The sequence below is a fragment of the Myodes glareolus genome, chromosome 3, assembly GCF_982192425.1.
Source record: "Myodes glareolus chromosome 3, mMyoGla1.1, whole genome shotgun sequence".
Taxonomy (NCBI): Eukaryota; Metazoa; Chordata; class Mammalia; order Rodentia; family Cricetidae; genus Myodes; species Myodes glareolus.
This window is the reverse complement of record NC_142028.1, coordinates 65,349,192-65,370,924: the sequence shown is the minus strand read 5'-3', so window position 1 is coordinate 65,370,924 and position 21,733 is coordinate 65,349,192. Positions and strand designations below refer to the sequence as shown.

Sequence of the window (21,733 nt, the reverse complement as noted above, 5' to 3'; positions counted from 1 at the left end):
GCAGCAGCTATATCACCTAACCTAGGACCGCTGACTTTGGGATGGGGCAGACATGGATGACAGACACCCTGTGTTTCCCCCTGCTCACTACCAAGCAGGAGGCAGGAGACCACCTCTTCTAACCGCAGCTCCAGAGTACCGCCCTGTCCTAGCACAACCAGGCTTTGTGTGGTTCATTAGCAGGAGATTAGGTTTGTGCTGTTGTGAGATGTGCGCTCCACAAACCTTGTTACATACATTACTCAGCGTCACCTGTTGTCACGTTTGGAAAAAGTAGTCACAGTCAAGTTTCAATCATTTAATTAATACCTTTTAATGAAACACAACTTTGTCACGTGTCTCAAGCTTCTGAGAGGGAATAGGGGAGGACTGTTTATATAGACATATCAAAGACTCAAAAATTTACGGAAATATATATATATTTCTCTCTTCTAACATTCTTATGCAAATTACAAATCAGAGGCTTTTGTCTCTCCATTTGCACAAGGTCAAGCTCATCTACCCCAGAGGACAAATATTAACTGCCCCTCTTTAAGAGTCTCCTTTCTTCTTTGTACTCTGGCCCACCCAGTGGGGAAACAAGCAGAGAAGATCCAAGTTAGGGCAAGAGCTCCAGTAACCCTGGAGGGGGAAGATGCTGCTTCCCACCCCCAGCAGCTCCCAGATTACTACTACCAGGGCCTGGTTTCCTGGGGCAGAACAGTGCTTACTGAGTGATTGTCCTCCCTCCCCACCTCATGGGACAGTGACATCCGCCTAGCAGCAGCCCCCATCACACACTGGGCAAGGGAAAGACAGTGACAAACAAGCAATCCTAGCAAGAAGGCTAAGGGTCCTAAACTCTCACATTTCCCCGTTTCTTGACAGGAAAATCAGTAGCAAGGGGTAGTGTGTCGCTCTTGGTAGTGGAGAAGCTAAAGGCCAAGATCTCTTGCCAGGCTCCAGCCCCCCCTTGAAAAAGACTCAAGAGGTGGCCCTAAAGGAGGTACAGCCATAGGAGCTGATAAAGACTCCAGCCTACCTAAAGGTGGCACAGGCTGACAATGAGTCACTAAATTCCAGGAAGAGATTAGTAGCAGAGGCTGCCATCTGGGGATAGCCACCAGCCTGCCTACTTAGGATCACTGGGTACCCCCCTTGGACTTCCCATCCTTGCTGCTCAGCCTCGGCTCCCTCCACCTGGCTGAATGGCAGCTGCATAAAGGACATGCACCAAAGAGTAGAGACAGGTCAGAGAAGGAATGAGGGCCAGGTCTGGGCCCACTGCCCAAGTAAATCCCTGCCAGGCTCTCCTCCCACCTAGCAGTATCCCCTGCCAAGATAAAATAGACACATCCCATGAGCTCCTGGCTCTGAAGTTGTGCCCATCCACCCAAACCCAATCAAGTGTCACAGGACAGGTGCCCAGCATGCCAAGACCCCAGATGGCTTCCTACTCTGGTCTGGTTTTTGGTTTCTTAGTGCAGTGTCCACAGACGTCTGGTTCTTCCTCCCCTCATCCATGAGTCCCCTATAAGGAGGAGCACCTGACTGGAAGGCAGGAGAGTGGTTGGTGGTAAGTTGAGGCACAGGAAGGCTAGCCCTCTCTGTACCTTTTGTGCTTTGGAATTCCACAGCCCCGCTCCTGCCACCAGCCTGGGAAGCCTGTGAGGATGACTTGCCCATCTCCAAGAACTAAGGAAAGGCATGGACTAGACTGGCAGAATGGACAGACTGGTCCCAGCTGAGGGCTGGCTAACGAGGACTGATTCTGCCACCATGTAAACAGGCTCTTGGAATGTGGTTTCGTGAGCCCTGGAGGATGGACATGCAGTCACTTTGCAAAGGGCTTTGATTCTGGACTACAAACATACATGATACCCGACATGAAACAAATTAAACATATGTTCTGCTCCCACCTCTGGCCTTGTGGTGGGAGTGGGCGGTGGAGGACTGGGGGCACAGCCACCCACTCCCACCAGCTACCTTCTTCAAGATGAGGCTAAGGCCAAGGCTGAAGGATTGCTGGAAGGGAATCGTTCAGGAAAAGGCATGAGGGCGGGGTGACCTGGAGGATGGGCAACATCCTTGCATAAACATGAAAGGCTGTGGAGATTAAGGCTGCAGGCATCCTTCCTTAGGCTAAGTGCCATGTCCTCTCTTGCTTGGAGCTGCTCGGGTCCCTGAGAGATTATTCCTGGGATGGGTCAGCAGTGCCAGGTGATGATGGCCAGACCAGTCTCTTCTAGGGATCTGTGAGGAAAGGGACACTCAGCAGGCCTGACAATAAAGCCTATGACACATGCTCACCCAACCTTTCCGTATCCCCTCCCTCATTTCACCAATGCTGGGTAAGACTTTTTTTTCAAGACAGGGTTTCTCTGTGTAGCCCTAACTGTCCTGGAACTCACTCTGTAGACCAGGCCTCAACTCTGAGATCCACCTGTCTCTATCTCCCAAGTGCTCAGGATTAGAGGTGTGCTCCACCACTGCCCCCCAGCATTGGGTGAAACACTTTCAACAGACTAGAACATGGGTGTCTCTGCCCCATTTTACAACATGAGATGGGAAATGATGTGAACAACTGGAAGATACTCAGCTGCCAGAATGTTTGTATCCCATGTACCCTCCTCCCTCCGATTCCTATCACTAGTGACTCCAGAGAACTGATTCTGCACCAATGCCTACAGTACCTGAACCAGCAGGGGGCGTCTTCTCTGTACCAGCCAGCTGCACACCTCCATTCTCTGCCAGCTCCAGCTTAGTCCTGTCCTCAGCGTGAGGGAGCCCGTTGGTGGATGGAGCAGTGAGAGACTCAGCCCTAGGAAAACTGGGGGAGGGAGGAGGGACTCCCACAGAGGGTTTGCGGGCCACAGGTGGAGGAGCCTTGGAAGGCTTTTTCTGGGTCTGGGATGGCCGCTGCTCTGAAATGCTCCGAAGTTCAGCCACCAGATTGCGCTGGAGGTCAGCCTGGGCCTCAGGGGACACAGGCCGCTCAAGCTGTAGTTTTTTGGTGCCCTTGGAGAAGATGAAGCTGGCCTTGGAGGCAGGAGATTGTGGAGACCGTGGCTCTGCCTCTGGTGGTCCAACAGGCAGAGAACTTCCAGGGCTCTCAGTGGCAGCCAAGCTGGAGGCTTTGAGTCGGACGGCAGCATGGAGCCCAGAGGAGGGGGCAGGCACTGGGCTGGCCCGCCCTGACAGGGCTCTTCGCAGTGGCTTCTGGGGGGCTGATGACCCTGGAGATGAACTTGGAACCCCTGTGGAAGCACCCACAGAGCGAAGCCGTACCATCTGCAGGAGTGAGGGTGTGACCAGAGGTGTGCCAGCATCCTCCTTAGGAGCCCCACTGTTCTTGCCCACAGAATCCTTCTGAGGAAGCTTGGCCAGAGGTTCTGAAACAGAACTAGCTGGAGGTGGAGGAGGTGGAGCTGGTGGAGGGGTTTGGGTATGTTGGGGTGAGGTCTGGGATGAGCTAGCAGCTGAAGGAGTGGTAGCCAGGGAGCTGCAGGGCTCCAGAGGGCCAGGCTCCAGGCCTGCAGAGAAGAAGACCTCTTCAGGTGGAGGAAAGTCAGCCATGGACAGGTCCTGTTCCTCAGGGGCAGGTGGTGGTGGTGGTGGCCAGCTGGAATCTGGGAGGGACTCCTCAGCAGTCTCTGGAGCAGGGGGGACTTCTTCAACCACCTCAGGCTTCTTACTAGGAGGTGGGGGTGGGTGATAAGATGGGGGTGGGGACGGTGGAGGTGACTGGTCTTTGGCGGCAATGGGAGACTCCTGGAGTGGAGTCAGGGTTGTCTGAGGCATGGAAGGAGATGCAGGGCTGGTGTCAATGGTAGAAGCTAGCCCAGGAGCAGCCACAGCAGGAGCAGCCACAGCAGGAGCAGCCACAGCAGGGGCATCTTGGTTAGAGCTCTTGGTCTTGGACGGTGGTGGAGAGAAAGGAGCAGGCACCTTAGGATGAGGAGGTATGACAAACCTGTCACCCAAGGGGGTGGACATCTGTGGACCAGAGCGGTCAGAGGGAGTAGGGTCTGAGGAAGAGGAACACAGAGATGTGAGGGAAGAGGACACAGAGGCCCCAGGAGATCGAAGGGATGTCACTCGATCTGCTTTAGGGGGCTGAGCCTTGCCTGGGGAAGCAGGAGCACCTGCCAGACCCTTGTGAGGGAGAGTTGGGGTACCGCTTTGGCTTGAGTATCCACTAGAAGGTGAAAGTGTCCGTTCTGGGGAACGTGGAGGACGCCTGGAGCCACCTGGAGACAAGCCAGAGCCCCAGCTGCCTGCTGAGCTGGGTGGACAAGCTGCTGCTCCCACTCCCGAAGACCCACCTGTGGTGGGTGGCCGGGGCAGCTGTGGTTGCAGCTTCCGCTCAGGTTTGGGCGGCAGCCCTAAGGGCCCATCGGGTACTGCGGAACCCCGCTGATGGAGAGAGTAGGTCCGGCGGGGAGGCAGGGGAGGCCGTTTCATCTTACGCAGAGACACACTCCTGCCAGACAACTGCCCACTGCTGCGGATGCTGGCTGTGTCTGAGACCTCAGCAGTGCTACCCCCACTGGGGGATCCCCTCCCACTACCCCCCGGAGGAGGGGATACTACATTATTGCTAGCTACAGAGCCCTCTGGCTGGCCCTCAGAGCCCCCCTTAGAGGAGAGAGTGGACCCATCAGACACAATGGTCTCAGAGGACTGAGAGTGACTCCAGGTGTCACTGGACGAGGAAGCATGGCGGCTGCGGGGCCGTGGACTTGAGGCTGAGGAGAAGCGGCCCAGCGAGCGAACAGAAGCTGGACTAGCAGACAGCAGGCTGCAGCGGCTCAGAGTGCGCAGGCTGCTGCGGCCCAGAGCCACCACATCCACTGTGGGCGGTAACACAGCATGTGGGATTAGCTTGGACAGGTAGGTGGCTTGGGGCGAGATAGACATGGCTGGACTCAATGGCTCTGGAGGTCCTGCCCCTCCTGTCAGTCCAGGCACTGCGAGAGACATGGGCCGGTTCAATGGTGGTGGCCGGGTTCCCGTGGATCGACCAACAAGCGTGTCATCATGGTAAACACGGTCAATGTGGCGCTGTAGTATAGCCTCGGCGTCAGTGCCAGCCTCCGTTTCTGCCTCCAGAGCCTGCAGGGACACCCGGACCCCCGTCCCTAAGGCCAGGCCCGGGGGACGACCATCTACTGTGGGAATGCGGACAGCATCCCGTGGGCCATGAGGCTGTGGAGTGCCTGGGGCCTCACGATTGTTCCGCAGGCCTGAAACAAACAAGGAGATGGAGTGAGCAGAAGGGCTGGCCAGGCTCTCCGTCCCTCACCGCCGCCTACCTAACAAGGGCTCACCAAGTTCCTTCTGCACATGCTGAGGCAGCCCCAGCACCGTGCTCCTCCGCTCCCTCCGTCGCCGCCCTGACTTTCCAGATTTGGGAAATGAGTCATGGGGTCTGAAGGTGGAGCCTAAGAACCAGTCCAGGGGAGAAAAGACGTTAGCGCAAGGTTCTGAGCGCTCCAGAGCACGCTCTGTACTAATGCAGTGCTAGTAAGTGTTCGGCAAGGCTAGGGTTAAGGCCTCTGGAAATCCCCTTACTAAGTCAACAATGATCTTTCCATTCAGTGAACAGTTCTCATTACTTAGTGAAATATTATGTCATCATAGTAAATGCTTGATAGTCATTACAATAAGGTAAATGCTCTTAATATCCTGATTTTTTTGGAGCAAGGGGTGCTACTAGAGACTGAACCCAGAGTCTTACACATGCCCCTTGAGGCAGTCCCGAGCCAGTCCTTTGGCTTCTGTTTTGAGATGGGGTTTCATACAGTCTAGGCCAGCCTCTAACTCACTATGTAGCTAAGGATGACCTTGAATTTCTGATCCTCATAGTTCTATTTCCCAAGTGCTGGGATTACAGGTGTGTACTAACACAAGGTTTTATATAATGCCAGGGACTGAACTTAGGACTTCCTGAATGCTAGTGCAAGCACAATACTAACTAAGCTATATCCCAAGCCAATCCTTTATCATTTGTAGAACTTCAGTCAGACACTCAAAGAAGTGAAGGGTTTATATTCCTGGCCACACTGCAGCTAGGTTACCACAAATCCAGGTTCTCGAACTCTTAACTACCTTGCTTTGGGTCAGTGTGTCCACCATGAACCTCCAAGAGGATAGAGGAGAGTGTCTCCTAAATTCCCTAAATCACTAAGCTTGGATGAGGAGAAGGGGAAGCCCAAGGTACTCCCCGGCCTAGGAATCCCAGCAGGTGGCAACACACCTCTGCGCTGGATCATCTCTGAACGGACGGAGAGAGCATCCTCTGCCGTGGAGCTTTCGGTCATGTAGGACTTCTGACTGCAGAAGGAAATGGTGTCTTCCTCCGGCCCCGTCCGGGATGACTGTTGGAAGAAGATCAGCTTGGACAGGCTGCCTCAGGCCTCTCACTGGAATTTTCCCTCACAGATTCTCCCAGCATCACCGAGCACTGAGCAGGTACCAGAGGGAGCAAGCCTGGACTAGCTGTCAGAGGTCATTTGATCTACCTCTTCAACATACAGAAGAAATCAATCCAGGGAGGCCCAAAGCCATGCATGCCAGAAGCTAAGTCAGAAGGGAAGAGCAGGGCAGAGCTGGGCACAGGGCTCACCTGGATGCTCTGGGTGTCTCCATGGTCCCAGCCACCCTTGCTCAGTTTCTGTCTTTCTAGAAGATACCAGAAGGGCGTGTTGGCCTAGGCCCCTGACCCCCAGGAGCTGAGAGCAGCACCAGAACAAGGCAGCGGAGAGTTACCTTGGTGCTGCAGGGAGCGGAGCCCCTCCTGGGCCTGCGTGTGCAGCTCCTCCAGGTGAGGGGGTCTCCCACTGGGGAAGAAGACATTGTCCTGGTGTTCATCTGCTACAGATCCTGGCCCCTGGCTGGGCCCTGCACTCTGACGTTTGTCACTCTCGGCCTTGGCAGAGCCTGATGGGATGTGAGGAAGAAGTGAGACCAAAGACAAACGGGTCCTGGAGATTCCTAAGTACAGCAACATAGGCAGGTAGCGCACATACAATCACTGTTTATCCCTGCGACAGAGACCCCATGGATGCACACTAACTACACCCAAGGTTGCATATATCTGAGTAATCACAACACATAATGGACCACACAAGGTCAACACAGAGAACACACAGGCCCACTACATCCACACAACATTTACAGGCTTCTGTCATGTTTACACATGAACCCTATTCAAGTATAAACCCATGGCTGTACCTACGCCAGCTTCCACAGACCCACATGACACTATTCTGCGTACACACAGACAGTGTCTAAGGTTCACAAACTGCATCCGCGAGTCACTCAGGGCTCTACACAGTCGCCCCTGAAATACACAGCGCCCACAGCAAATACATTTCTTGTCTCTGAGACCTGAAGCTTCATTTTAAAGGAAAACAAACTACCTTCTTCAAACCGTCCCTTGTCCAGGGTCTAAGGAGAAGGTGCCACGGAAAACCAGGGAGCTGTCAGTCACAATCAGATTCCCAGAAACCCTGAAGGGAGGATAGGCCAGGGACACCTACTCACCCATATGGCTGCCCTTTGGGAGGATGGGCAGGAGAGGGGAGAAGAGGGATCAGGTCCCTCAAGTCCCACTGGGAACTTAGCCTCTCTTGGGGGAACAGGCCAGGTATGGGCTCTCCTGGAGGCCCTGGCCTGGCCCAGGTCCAGAGGAGCCAGTGCTCCATTACAGAGGATCCTGTTACAGGCTCTGCCCACAGAGGGGCTAGTCATCTAATCCTGAGGACGGGGGCTGCATCAGCACTTTGCAGTCCCAGCCCCTCTTTAAATGAAAGCCACAACATAAGCAAAAGTGCTGGGCGAGTCATGTGACCTTGGCAGTACCCTGAAGAGGGGGCAGAAACAAAACAAGGCCTTTAACAGCCCCGCCCCAAGAACTGGGTCCCTAGTGCAGACGCCTGCCATTCCCCGCTTCAGTATTCTTCAGCAGAGGACCTGCCCCCAGAAGTCACAGGAAGTCTCCCAAGTCAGAGATAAGAGGTGCTCCAGGGGGTCTTGGGTGTCCTGCCCGCCCCCCCAATACTAGGATTTTACCAGTGGAGAAACAGGCACCAGTGGAACTGTAGCTACAGCCACAGCAAGTGTCTGGGGCAGCCGGGACAAAGTCTGCATTCCCAAAAGGGACCCTACCCTTGAAAAGCCAAGAAACTCTGGCTCCTCCAGTCAGAATCCAGGTCTGACCGCCGGGCTCCCAGGCAGAGAAGTGCACCTGGTCTCCTCCTTCAAAACTGCCTCCTCCAAGTCAGGTCCCAGGGCACTCTCTCCTTGCTGCTCCCATAGATCCTCCCACCCCTGAGATGACTCAGGAGGGGGCTTCCTTCTCTCTCTAAACTGGGATATCGCGTCCTGCCCAGTAAGGGAGTGGGCACCCCAGCAGGGAGGCAGCCCGGCCCTAGGGCAGCAGATTACAAGATCAGAACACCTGGTCCACCCTCCCGGATCCCAGGCAGCACTCAGACAAAGGCGGCAACAAAGCCGCTGGACAAAAACATGGCTGCACACTCAGAGTGTGGCCAGCCTAGTGACCAGCACCTCATCATTCTTCCTAGCCTTGGTCCCCACGAAACTAAGGGTCTGGCAAAGGGAGCTGTCACCCCTTCCCTACCCTGCCCCCACGGCCACACCCACTCACCCTTCTTAAACACCTCAAGAAGGGCTGGGAGGTGTCGGCCCAGGAACACTACCATGCCTGCAGCAGATGATCCCCAGAGCACCAAACAGCACTTTCAATATAGCCCAGCCCCAAGGGGACTCGGGAGATGCAGGGATGCAAAGCAAGCTCCCTGCCAGCCAGCTGCACAGCACAGTTCCAGCAGGAGGGGGAGGGGCTGCTCCAGATTCTCCTCCCACCTTTGCGACACATCCCGCCCATCCACTAACCCCACCCCCATGCCCCCCAACACAGGAGGCAGGGAAACCGAGGCCCAGAGACTGGGTGCTTTGCTACTGGGTATGACTGGAGGCAGCAGAGAGAAGGCACACAATGCTAGCTGTGGATCACTGACTCTGCTCTCAAGTTCTTGTCAAAACATTTGGGTGCCAGAGCTAAGGAAAGGGTCCCAGTTGCCAGATGGTAGGTGGAAGAGCCACCAGACCAGACTTGGCATGGCGCCCATGAAGACCCAGCCATCCTGGCTAATAAGGTAATTTTCTGAGGAAAGAGTGCAGCTCACAGAAAATGAGGCTTGTGAGGGTGGCAGGTACAGAGTTGGCTTCAGAATAAAACACACAGTGTGAGGCCAGGGAGATGCCCAGAGAATCGGAGCGGCCAAGGGCAACAGCCACTCCACTCACCTGTTTGCGGAAGAACTTTCTTCCCACTCCCGCAATGAGATTAGAAAGGCTGAGAAACAGGCCTGTTCCTTCAACTACAGCTCCTCCCAGGCGCCACCCTGAGAAGTGCTCACCAGGCACCAAAGTAAAGAATTAGCCCAGAAGCAACCCTTAGGTGGAGTTCAGAAAAACAACCAGAGGCCTACAGGGGAGGGGAGGGGAGGGCTAGGGAGGGGAGACAGGAGAGGAGTTAGGAAGAATGTCTGGTTCAGGTACAGATTCAAATCTACCACACAAGCTGTGACCTTTCATAAAAGCAAGGTCAACATCTGGCATGGCTTGGCAGCACACAGCTGTATCCCCAGCACTCAGGAGGCTGGCTGGGGCAGAAGGGTGGTAAATTCAAAGCCATCTGAGGCTATGTAGCGACTTCCAGGCTAATCTGGGTTACATGGCAAAAACCTGTCTCAAAAAAAGGGGGGGGCTTGGTAGGGCGGGTATGGAAAGATGGCTCAATGATTCCAAATGCTTGCTACTTCTTCTGAGGAATTGGTTTCTGGAGTTCATATTGGGTAGCTCATGACAAGCTGCTTGTAACTCCCTCCAGGACTAGGCACCAGCACCTGAGGGCCAGCTACAGAGACACTTAGGAAAACTGAAAGAAGACCAGCGGTGGTGGGCACGCCTTTAATCCTAGCACTACCACCTAGGACCTAGGCACCTACCTACCACCTAGGCAGAGGCAGGCGGATTTCTGAGTTCAAGGCCAGCCTGGTCTACAGATTGAGTCCCAGATACCAAAATTACACAGAGAAACCCTGTTTCGAAAAGAAAAGAAAAGAAAAGAAAAGAAAAGAAAGGGGAAAGGGAAAGGGAAAAGGAAAGGAAAAGAAAGGAAAGGAAAGGAAAGGAAAGAAAGGAAAAGAAAAGAAAAAAGAGAAGAGAAGAGAAGAAAAAATTAAATCCTGAGCTTAGGACAGACATATGGTCACAAGTTCTAGACTGCATGGTCTACAAAATAAAACCCTGTCTTAAAGAAAGCAGAAACAAACATACAAAAAGAGAGAGTGCTGAAGAGATGGCTGAGCGGTCAGAGCACTGGCTGCTCTTGCAGAGGACACAGGTCCCATTCCCAGCACCGCGCGACCACCCGCAACTCCAGTTCCTGGGGATCTGACTGACTGACACCTGCTCCTGGCCTCTGAACACCATACACACATATGCACATCCATACACATAAGCAAAACATTCACTTACATAAAAAATTAAAACGGAATTTAAACAAATGCAAAGAAAGAAAAAGAAAGGACACAAGAGCAGAGCCCTGGCCTACCGCAAGAGCCCTGAGGGAGAGCGGTGGTTTCTCTAATCAGGGAGCCACCCAGTTGGAATACACACAGTAAGCTGAGGGAGGAGTGGTGGTCAGGTGACCCCTAGCCCTTTCCCTGGGACATCAATGAAGGTTTCAGCTGGGCAGTGATGGCTACTGGGAGATCCTCCGGAAAAGTCCACAGTAGTTGTGACCTGTGTCCTACCGCAGCCCAAACGTGAGGCTACCTGTCCCTCACTGCACCCCTCCCTGAAGAGCTAAGAATTCAACGGCTCCAAAGCTTCAAGACCCCTCAACTCCTTCTCCATTTAGCTCTGGCCTCTCAGGGACCACTCAAGCACTAACTAGAACCTCATTCTAGAAGACAAACATTTAGCCAGACAACAGCAGCACACATCTTCAGTTGGGAAGCAGAGAACAGCCTGGTCTGCAGAGTTCCAGGACAACCTAGGATACACAGAGAAACCCTGTCTCAAGAAAAAAAAGAAGAAAACAAAGGAAAAGAAAAGAAGAGAAAAGAAAAGAAGAGAAGACATTTATGGGTCAGGTTATGTGGCATCAAAGCAAGTGTCTACACAACAACCTCAAGAAGTGTAGGCTTTTGTTTGTTTGCTTGTTTGTTTGTTTACTTTGGTTTGGTTTTACAAGACAGGGTTTCTGAGTAGCTCTGCTGTTCTGGAACAGTCTGGCCTCAAACCCACGGAGATCCGCCAGCCTCTGCCTCTGGTGTGAAAAGCAAAACCTGTTTCAATAGCCCTGGAGGCAGGTACTCTCCTAGTAACTCAACAAGGACCCAGGAGGCTTGGGAGCTAAAGACTTCCTTTCACAGAGCAGGGCAGTTTCCCTTAAACAGAGAAAAGGGGGCTGGGCTCCGGCTAAATTGGGGGTAAGATGACTTTAGCTCAGAGGTCCTAGCCCCACGGTTGGCATTCAAGGTCACAGCTGCAAGAAAAAAAAAATCCCCAGCCAGAGCCAAGGTGCTTGTACCTGACAACATCTGGTGGCTCCAAAGCCTCTCTCCCTACCCAGAGCCTGTTCTAGAGACCATGGCTAATTTGGGGAGGGGCTCTACAACCCGAGTATCTATTAAGGAGGGGCACCTCACAGAGCTGAGAAGGGGGGGTGGTATGGGAGGGGCTTTCCAGGGCCACTTCTGTCTCCAGCCTGCAGAGACCTTGAGGCACAGGCTCTAGCTTACACCACCCCCACCTGCCTAGTGAAAGAGGCCTACAGATATCAGAAGCCTTCCTGCTCCCATCAACTGTGGCACACCAGGAAGTACACAGTAAGCTCTTGAATGCAGATACAGCCCATGGCCAGGGGCAGAGGATGTGCCCTGAGAACGTCCCACGGCGGCCACCTCCACACATGGATACATCCAGGACTACACCAACAAAGCTTACTCAGTTGTCCCCTCCAGCCTACACCCTGCTCACCCACAGGCAGGACTGCTGCAGACCCACTCGGGGCCTGCCAAGTGGCACAGGAAAGCAGGTGTGAGTACTTGCTACCCAGGGGCTTTCCTGAGCCTGGGGACAGGGACAAGGGCCTGTCTCCCTCCCTCCAGAGCCACACTCACTTGTGCGCATGTGCGCATATTCTCTTGGCAACATCCTCTATAGGGTGAGGCCTCAACCTGCCCCATTCCAGAACAAGGGGCGGGGGTGGCGCACCCACAAGTGAACAGGCCTGACTCAGGGGAGAAGAATGAGTGGGGGAGGGTACAGCTGGCCAGGTGGCCTTGCTCAGGAGCTGGCACCCTCCAGCCAACCCTCTGCTCCTGTCTTTTCTTGGCCACCTCTCCGGCCAGGATTCGGGGTACTTAAAGGGTCTTGGTCTCAACCCCTCACTACATCCAGGTATACAAGCTGGGGAGCAGGAGAGAGGAAGGTTTCTTCTAGATACGCATTCTAGAGGCAGAGGCAGAACCAAGCATCCTAGTTGCTCTTCCCCCAAGGAAGCAAGACAACAAAGGGACCAAGCCTACTGACTTGTGGAGACACCTTGATGCCAACAAACACTCTCTCTTCCACCATCAGCCAACAAGGTGAAGTCTGCCTTTTTATAAAGAGCACAAGGAGACTCAAGGGGAAGAGACTTCACTTGCTGAAGGTCACCCGACCAGAAAGTTGTGGATCCCACATTTAAATCACACCAAATGCCATGGCAGTCCCAAATCTGTTATTGGGCAAAGAATAGCTAGAGCCTCAGAACCTCCCTGACCAAAAAAGGTGCACCCCACCTCTGGAAATAAAAAAGTTACTTCCGTTCTCCCAGGGTCCAGCTCCACCTCCGCAGGGGCAGAGCTGACAGGCCAGGCCAGTTCTAAAGTAAATATTGGGGCGCAGGGAGTGCCTAGAGCAGAATGGGAGGATCGCGTCCCACAGGGCGCCCTAGGGGGACAGGCAGTAGTAAAGGGAGGAATTAGCTACAATAATATAATAAATGTCATAATGAGTTTCCAGGTCAGCATTTGCCCCAACAATGACATAATCACCCCCTTCGGCCAGGGAATTCCGAATTTCCAAACCCTTTCTTTCGCTCCCTCGAAGCATGATTATTATCCCCATTTTACGGATGCCAGAGAAGCAGCCAGCATGAATCAGTGGGGGAAAGGCTAAGAGTCAGAAACACTGGATTCCAGGCTCTGGACAAATAAATTAGGTCTCTCCGCTTCCGTCTGCTCTTCTCTAAAGTAGGACTGATGTCCACCTCCCCTCAGACTGCCTGGGGACACTAAAGAAAGTCACTCACCAGCTGCTGTGGTGATGACACCTATAATCTCAGCATCTGCCTGTGGCAGGGACAGGAGGACTACCATGCGTTTGAGACAGCCTGTCTCAAAGAGAGGGCTGAGAGCTGGCTCAGCAGTAAAGAGCACTGGCTGTTCTTCCAGAGAACTGGGGTTCAACTCCCAGCACCCACATGGAGGCTCACTATCATCTGTAACTCCAGTCCCCAGGGAATATTCTGGAGGCACAGCACACCTGGTGAACAGATAGATCTACAAGCACTCCATAACTACAGCGGTCAAGGCACCCCTACACACAAAGTAAGAAGATAATTTGAGAGAGAGAGAGAGAGAGAGAGCTACACACGAGAGATATGGCTCAGTGGTAGAGCACTTGCCCAGAATGCATGAGAGGCTCTGGGTCTGATACCCAACACTGCTCATAAAAAAGAAGAAAAAAAAAAGAGTTGATTGGACTGGAGATGTAGCTCTCCATTGGTAGAGTGCTTGCAGAAAGCCCTGGGTTTGATTCCCAGCGCCGCATAAACCACAGCACAGTGGCCTGGGTCTGTAATACCTGCACTCAGGATTTGAGGCCAGCCTGGGCTATGCAAAGTCCTGTCCAGAAAGAGAAAGCTCCACCACCCAGTGTAAACACACAGTGTTGGATCAGATCCGGCCTTAGCCTGTCCAGGGCGTGGGCAGAACAGAAAAGGCCTTTCCACTCACAACACCGCGGCAACTAGTATTCCTGAAGACCAGCTGAGAGGACACTAAGTCCTTTTGTTACTGAGGCACACCTCAAGGGTCAATGACTTGCCCAGGTCACATGGCTCGTAAAGACAGAAGAGTCATGCTGTAAACCAGCTCAGACTAGCTGCAGAGCCAAGGCTTCCCTTGCAACCAGCTAGCTGCTCACTGCCCCTGCCCACTTCCGGAGCTCTCCTCCAATCTCAAGTGGAGTTAATGACCATTAAGATAAAGTTTGATAAAGCACACTTAACATGGGCTTTCTCAGTGACCTCGCCCCTTCTGGCAGTCCAGACCCAAGCACAGGCAGGCTCCAATCCTGGGAGTCAGAACTAGCCTGCACTCTGGTGCAGCTTCTCCATTGTTTGTAAGCCTGTTTCTCCAACTGTAGTGTGGGAGAGATAGTCTCTAAAAGGTCCTTTTGCATATCTTATTCTGCCCCTAGAAGGGGGACAGTGGTCCCCCATTCAGGATCATGCATGAAGTATAAAGGTGGTCCAGGGGCTGTAGGGATAGCGCAGCAGTTAAGAGCCCTGACTGCTCTTCAAGAGGACCCAGGTTCAATTTCCAGCACCCACATGGCAGCTCGAACTCAACTGTCTGGAACTCCAGTTCCAGAGGATCCAACACCCTCACACAGACACACTACAAGCAAAACATCAGTGCACATAAAATAAGAATAAATCATAAAAAAATGAAAGGTGGTTCAGCTTATCACAGATACCTCAGATAAACCCCTTATCTGGAAGCCCAGCGCTTGCACAGGCAAGTTCAGATACCGCACAGTTGGTCACAAGTCTTCCCCCAAAGGAGGAAAGGGGACAGAGGGAGTGGCCTCTGCCTCCTCCCAGTCTTGGAACTTGGAAGACCTTAGGCTTCCAAGAAGAGAAGCAAGGAGAGGTCACAGGAAGTCCAGACAGTCTGACCCACCAGTCCCTTCCCTTGGTCTCTCCACCTGCAAGCTGGAAATGGTAACTTCCCCAGGCCTTGTGTGCCTGACAGGACAGTGCAAGAGAACCGGAAAGAGGTTGGGAAGACAGGTGGCTCTCCTGAACTCTCAGTCCGCAGTGCTTAGTCCCCAAACTGCCCTAGACCAGGCACCCTGCTAGCCTGGGAGGACAAGTTGTACTGGACATAAAAAACAGGATGCAATGTCTTTTTAGCCCAGAGGAGGCTTTGCCTTACCCACCCAGGTCCTTTTCCACCCTCCCAGGACATTTTCAAGGCAGTCCTTCACCTTCCTTCAATCAGGGCTTCCCTTTCTCTCTCTAAACCCTGGGGGCCTCAAAACCCAACTCCTGCCCCTCTCCCACAGTGTTTCCTAGTCTTGTGGGCTCCATAGCACCCAAATCTCCCAGGGCTCAGATTTTTTCTGTCTCAGACCTGTGGACCATAGTTACAATGTGAAACCCATCCACCCATGAACTGAGAGACTTGGGCTGGAATCACACTTTAGCTATCTCCTCACTCGAAGCATTGTGCAAGTGATTTCACTTATCCGAGCTCTGCCTTACCCTACATAAAACGGAGCGAAGAAGAGTTTCTCTCTTGTTAAGTGTTGCAAGAGAAATGAATTAAAGAAGGGAGCTAGCACTGTTTTTTAGCCTTATTTTTCTCTACTTTAACATCTCTAATGCCATCCCCAGTCAAGCAGTCCTCAGTAGGCCTTGCTCTCAACATCTGATTAATCCCAGGTATTGTCAATTCTGCTGCCTCCTCCCCTCCGCTCCCACAGCCCCCACCCTGTCCCAGCCCTCACCTCATCACCTCTCCCCTGAATTACTGCAATAGGTTCTGAGTTTCCACTCTCACAACCCCACCCCCTACCCTAACCTGCCCTACCTGCACCTGTTACCCTGGAGCCATCTTCCTAACACACCAGTTTTGTGGGCGCCTCCCTTTTTTCAAACACCTTCACTGGCTCCCAATGACCTGGATTCTCCAGTGATCTCTGGCCACCTTACACTTCCTCAATCCCCTTTTCACAGACTAATAAAGGGTGTAAGCATTCAAATTCCAGTCCTACACTTGGGCCCCTGCTACTGAGAGAAGGACGACCTTGAATCTTCAAGACAAAGGGACTGAAATTTAGCTGGGCCTAATGACCCATGCTTTGAATCCCAGCACTTGGGAGGCAGAGGCAGGTGGATCTCTATAAGTTGAGGCCAGCATGGTCTACAGAGCGAGTTCTAGGACAGCCAGGGCTACATAGTGAGATCTTGTCTCAAAAAACCAAAAATATAAACAAACACATAAACACAAGGCACTGAAACTCGACAACGGAACCTCTTCTCCCAGGCACAAAGAAGGAGCCTCCACTATTTCTCCCTCACCTCCATACCCAGGCCCAACTATGCCACACCACACTTCACAGGTACAAAAGGGTCCTCTAGCTTCATTAGCAATCCAGAACTAACCTCAACCCTGTAGTTACTCCAAAGCTGAGTTCAGAACTTCACCTTCACTGTCTAAAACTCACCCCAGCACAACAGATTTGATGTACAGCCTAGGATAGTTCCCAGCCCTGGCGCTGGTGTTGCCTTGACAATGCTTCTGGCTTCTTAGCAACACCTTGGAGCCTGATTAGCTGTGGAGTTGCAGCAGGTCAGTAGAGCACAAGAGTCGCTGGAAGCCACAGAGTGCAACAGGATGTCAAAGCCAGGCCTAGTGGCTCTGCCTATAACCCCAGGATTTGGGGTTACCGCTTCATGGTAAAAGGATGAGGCCAGCCTTAGCAAGGCAAGACCCGATCTCAGAGACAACACTCCATCCTTCAGGCCCTCGCTATCATGACCAGATCCAAAACCGACTTCTTATGCCTTCCTTCAGTCACAAGCTTGTACCAACACTTGGTTCTCAGGAAACAAATACATCAGATCAGCCATCAGAGAGCCAATGAGGAGCCCTGCCCAAGCCCAGTCCTGGTGGCTCAGTGTGGCTTCTAGAGCGAGAAAAAGCCACAGCCAGGACTTCACAGTTGACAGAGCGGGGAAACGACTGGAATTTCTCAACACCTACCTTCTGTGAGTCCACATGAACACTATTAACCTTTTCCTACTGGTTTGGTGATCATTACAATAACTCAAACATTCAAATGCAAATGACCTTGAATCAAGGGAGGCCCTTTTCTCTAGACCCCAATCTCTTCATCCTTGAAATGGTCAGCCAGAACCATAAGGGTCCCAGGTCACCAATGCAGAGGTTCCCTCCTTTCAGACAGGCCCAGTGGAGGAGCCAACGAAATCCAGGAAACCAAAAGAATCTGAGCAAGGTCACCAGCACCTCTGGCAGTGCCACACTGAGAACAGACCCCCTTCTTCTCCCCATCTAGGCTTCCCATCACCCTCATGGGGAGAGCTGATGGAGGAATGAGATCACCAGACTCCATGCTGTCCTCTAGGAAAGTGGGCCATCCTGAGAACAGAGGTTCCCACTACAGGGGCTCCCCATCCCACTTCCTCTTGGATTCCTCCTTATCCCAGAGCAGCAGGTACCATTCTTAGAACACCTGCCTCTATTGAAGACCCCCTTTTTTGAGGGGGGTGCAATTTTAAATCCATCACCTTGCCCCTCCCCAGTCTCTGCATTTACAAGGTGAGAAAACCAGGTACCCCCTCCAGAACCCCTTGGGACTCTCTGGGATATCCAGAACTGCCGCACTGACAAGGGAAGACCAGGAATGCCATCTCTCAGCTTTGGGATTGGAGGCCTTCCTCATTCCCTAGCCCCCACCCTTGGAGACTGGAATGTGACCCGCGGAGGGATCCCGCAGCACGCTGGGAAGGGCTGCAACTGCGTTCCAGCCCGGTGGCTGCATTGAAAGGGGGGGTAGACGGGGAGGCGACCTCGGGAACTGCGGGGGTCTGGAGTGACGGAAAGAGGATGCGGTAGCGAGGTGGGGGTGGGTTCAGAGAAACAGTAGGACTCCCGATTGCGATCGCGCCAGATGGAGGAGGTCCCAGCCTTCAGCCTTAGTTTCCTGCTTCTCCCTCCCACCTTTGTCTCCCCTCCCTTCTGCAAACTTTCAGGCTGTTTGGGCAAAGGTTTGGAGAACAACTGTGTGTGTGTTGTGTGCGCACATCCATGTGTGTCTTAGGATCTGCCTGTGAACCTGTATGTACAGTTGGGTTCCTAAAACGTTGGACAACTGTACCTACATGACTCATGTGTGTGCCTGTGTGTCAACCTGAGCGTGGGTGTAGCTCATGTGGCCATGGATGTAAACCGTGTGCACAGGTATATATATGTACCTGTGCCTCAGGGTCTGTGTCCCGGTGCCAGTGTGTGGGTGTGACTGTATGCGGTTTTGGTCACTGCAACGACATACATGAGAATGGGTGTTGTATGCAAATGTAAAAATATATGCGTGCCCGCCCGCGGTCATGAGTGGGTACGTGTGTGTCCGTGCGCATGTGAGGGGTGGTATCTGAGCGGATTCCCGGCCCCCCACTCTCACGCCCACCAGGCCCTGGGAGGGGACAGTACGGCGGCAGGGACTGCAGGGACCCTCCTCCCCGCCTGCCCCGCCCCCACCCCTACCTGCCGGCCGCTTCGCCGATCGCCCGAAGCGCCAGAAGCTGCGGGTCCGGGGGCCGCTGGGGGCCTTCCTCTTGTGGTGTGAGTTGCCCATGGCGAGTGCGGGAGCTGGCGTAGGCACCGGAGCGAGGCCCAGCCAGCCGGGCCGCCGGGCCCGCAGCCCCGGGAGGGAGGTAGCGAGACGAGCGGGCGGCCACCGCGGGCGCCCCCAGCCCCAGTCCGGCCACGCCCCCTAATGCTGCGGCCAATGGTCACGCCGAGGGCGGGGCCGGAGGAGGGGCGGGGCCTGGCGCGCGGCCCTTCCGCTCCACCCCTCCAAGGGACCAGGGAGACCTGCTGAGCCGCCCCGCCCTGAGCGTTCGGGAAAGGGCTCTGGCTGTCCAGGTTGGGTAGGCGGGTCGCGGGTTCTCCCAGCCCAGCGTGCCCTGCCTTTCGGGGAGGACTGCAGTGGAACTAGAAGAACTAGGGGCTGTCCTGTCGTCCAGACAAGCGGGGGTCGGACCCCTGCTGCTGCTGAGCCCACCACTCCGTGAGTGTCACATGTTTATGTATCGCCTTTCTCCTGACTGTTACTTGCACATGTATCGAACTAACTGTATCTCTGTACTTGGGGTGTTGAAAACTATAGTAATATCTTTTTACTTCGTGCTCAATGTGTGCGAAGCACTGTGCTACCAGCTTTCATGCGGTGTTTCACTTCATCTACAAAATAATTCCACAAGGAAGCTACTTTTGTCGTATGCATTTTACCTTATCGATGGGGAAACTAGGGTTCCTTAAAGTCAGCTGACTGAGAGCATCCATTAAGTACAGAGCTAGGAGCCACATCCAGACTCACCCAAACCTACAGCTTTCCATGCCTTTCTCTCTGTTTATCTGTCTTTGACCTTGAAGAATGAGTACCTGGACATCTATATATATGTAACCGCAGACATTAATATAGCTACATATTTGCATAGATGGACATATACCCTCTGCCCAAAACATCTGTATTGTCTCTGACTAGTATAACCATGTATGGTGCATGTGTGTCCATGTAACTCTGTCTTCATGTGTGAATGTGTACTTTGTTTTGTTTTGTTTGTTTTTCTAGACAGAGTTTCTGTGTAGTTTTGGTGCCTGTCCTGGAACTCTCTCAGTAGACCAGGCAGGCCTTGAACTCAGAGATCCACCTACCTCTGCCTCCCATGTATTGGAATTAAAGTGGTGTGCCACCACCACTCGGCCTGAATGTACTTTTTGTGTGTATCTGTTTGCTTAGCACTGTGATTGTATTGCTGAGGGTAGCTGAATATCACTGATTTGTATCTGTGTTTGTAACCATCTGGCTGTGTGTGTGTGTGTGTGTGTGTGTGTATGCATAATGTTTGTCAACAAGACTGTTTATATTTTGTGTATAAGTATGAATGCAATCGTGTCTGATGCCGGTGTGTGCATGTAAGGATAGACAGCTGAAGTCACCCATGTATCACAATGTAGAGCTGTGTGCCCCTTCCAGAAGTCACTTTTTTCTAAACCCACTCTAAGCCTGACCACATCCAAAAGTCTCCTAGGCTACCCAAGGGCCTTACCTCAGACCTCATAGCTGCCCTCGAGCAATGCACTGCATACCACTGCCCCACAGCATGGACAGCAACTCTCCATCATCACCATCATTTTTACCTAACCTCTCAAACTGGGCTAGGAGTTGAGAGCCCTTGGCTCTAGTTTCTGTGTAGTATGGCTTATCCTTTCTGCCAGCTGAGCAAGCCTTTCTACTATACTGTACCACACTGCTGGAATGCCCAGGGATTCCAGGACATTCGACTCCCTTCTTACAAAATGAGAGAGGGTCAAAGCTGATCCCAACCCTCCCAGAGGCCCCGTGCTTACCAAGAACCTGAGGTTAACAACAGTGCCGTCCCTGAAGAGCTGGCATTTTACTCCTCTACAGAAAACAACATTGTCTGTATACCAAGCAGTATGCAGGCTCACCACTCTGCATAGAGAACAGAATCTGTACCAAGCTAGGAGAGGACTGGCTGGCTGGCAGGTAAAAGCAACAGCTGACATGCTTTACCAACTGAGTTACAGTTCCCATGAGCCACTTGGGAGAAGGATACCAACTCCCATTAGTTGTCTCTGCCCTCCACACACATGCTGTGGCATGCACACACAATAAATATATAAATAAATGAACACGTCAAAAGGAAAGAGGCGAGAAAGATGGAAGAGACCTTACAGATCTACTGCCTCAACTCTATCTATTCACAGATGAGGAAACTAAGGTACGTAATGGAGACGGGCGGTGTGTGGGAGCAGAGCAGAGAACACTCGCAAAGTAAGTGTTGGCATGAATTGAGTGTGAACAGGTAGGCAGGGGCCTGGGACGGTATTTGGAATGGATGGTGCCTTGGCCACCAGAGGCCCCTGCCTGTCACTGGAGCCCTCTCTCCAGCTATGGCCTCATTCTCAGAGCTCTCACTACACAAAATGACTTGACCCTCTCTAGTGTACACCTCCAAACTTCACATCTGCTGGCCGCTCTCCTTGCCTGGAAGACATGAAAAGCCTTGCTTGACCCTCAGCTCTTCCTTATCCTTCTCTCTGGCCCAACTTTCCGTACTTCCCCAGATGCTGCCCTGTGACATACTGAGCATGCCTGAGGGCTTTCCAGCACCCCACCCCAGGACTTACTCTAAGACATCAAATTATTTAGGTATTTGCTTCACCAACCACAAAAATATCCACAAGAGTAGGAACTGTGTATGTCACCCTTGGCAACCCAAGTTCAGCACATAGTAGGTGTGCCCTGTGTGATGCTGAGTCTGGCGAAGATGGAGCTAGTGAGGCCTGCTTACTATGTTCAGAAGCAACAGTGTGGCTCTTGTGTGTGGTGGTGGTAGTGGTGGTACTGATGGGGGTAGCGGCAATGGCACATTTGTGCTTTTTGTTTCAAAGACAAGACCGGCTGCAGGATCAGGGAAGAGCTTTAGCTCCTGGCTGCCACATAAGGCAGGTGGGTCAAGAACCCAGGAACCACATGATTTGCCTTGGGTACCTTGTGACTCCACCCCCACTTGCAGAATGGGGGCTATAGGCTTGCAGGAGAG

The 21,733-nt window shown here is 52.9% G+C and overlaps 1 protein-coding gene across 3 annotated transcripts in view; it reads right to left on the bottom strand.

Annotated features, from left to right (window-relative positions):
• Positions 1–283: 283 nt before the first annotated feature.
• The window catches only part of Nhsl3 (NHS like 3), a 29,648-nt gene continuing 8,198 nt past the window's right edge, over positions 284–21,733 (bottom strand). Inside the window, exons 1-7 of one of the 3 annotated variants that reach the window (XM_048434313.3) lie at positions 18,645–18,796; positions 6,751–6,921; positions 6,608–6,663; positions 6,239–6,359; positions 5,310–5,423; positions 2,673–5,225; positions 284–2,232 (exon numbers count right to left, since the gene is read on the bottom strand). In XM_048434313.3, coding sequence (XP_048290270.3) covers positions 2,225–2,232; positions 2,673–5,225; positions 5,310–5,423; positions 6,239–6,359; positions 6,608–6,663; positions 6,751–6,921; positions 18,645–18,735 — 3,114 coding nt within the window. In that variant the 5' untranslated portion in view covers positions 18,736–18,796 and the 3' untranslated portion in view covers positions 284–2,224. Of the gene's footprint in view, positions 2,233–2,672; positions 5,226–5,309; positions 5,424–6,238; positions 6,360–6,607; positions 6,664–6,750; positions 6,922–8,653; positions 8,791–18,644; positions 18,797–21,733 lie in introns of those variants that run through there. The other 2 variants (XM_085686631.2, XM_085686630.2) reach the window with 2 other exon arrangements.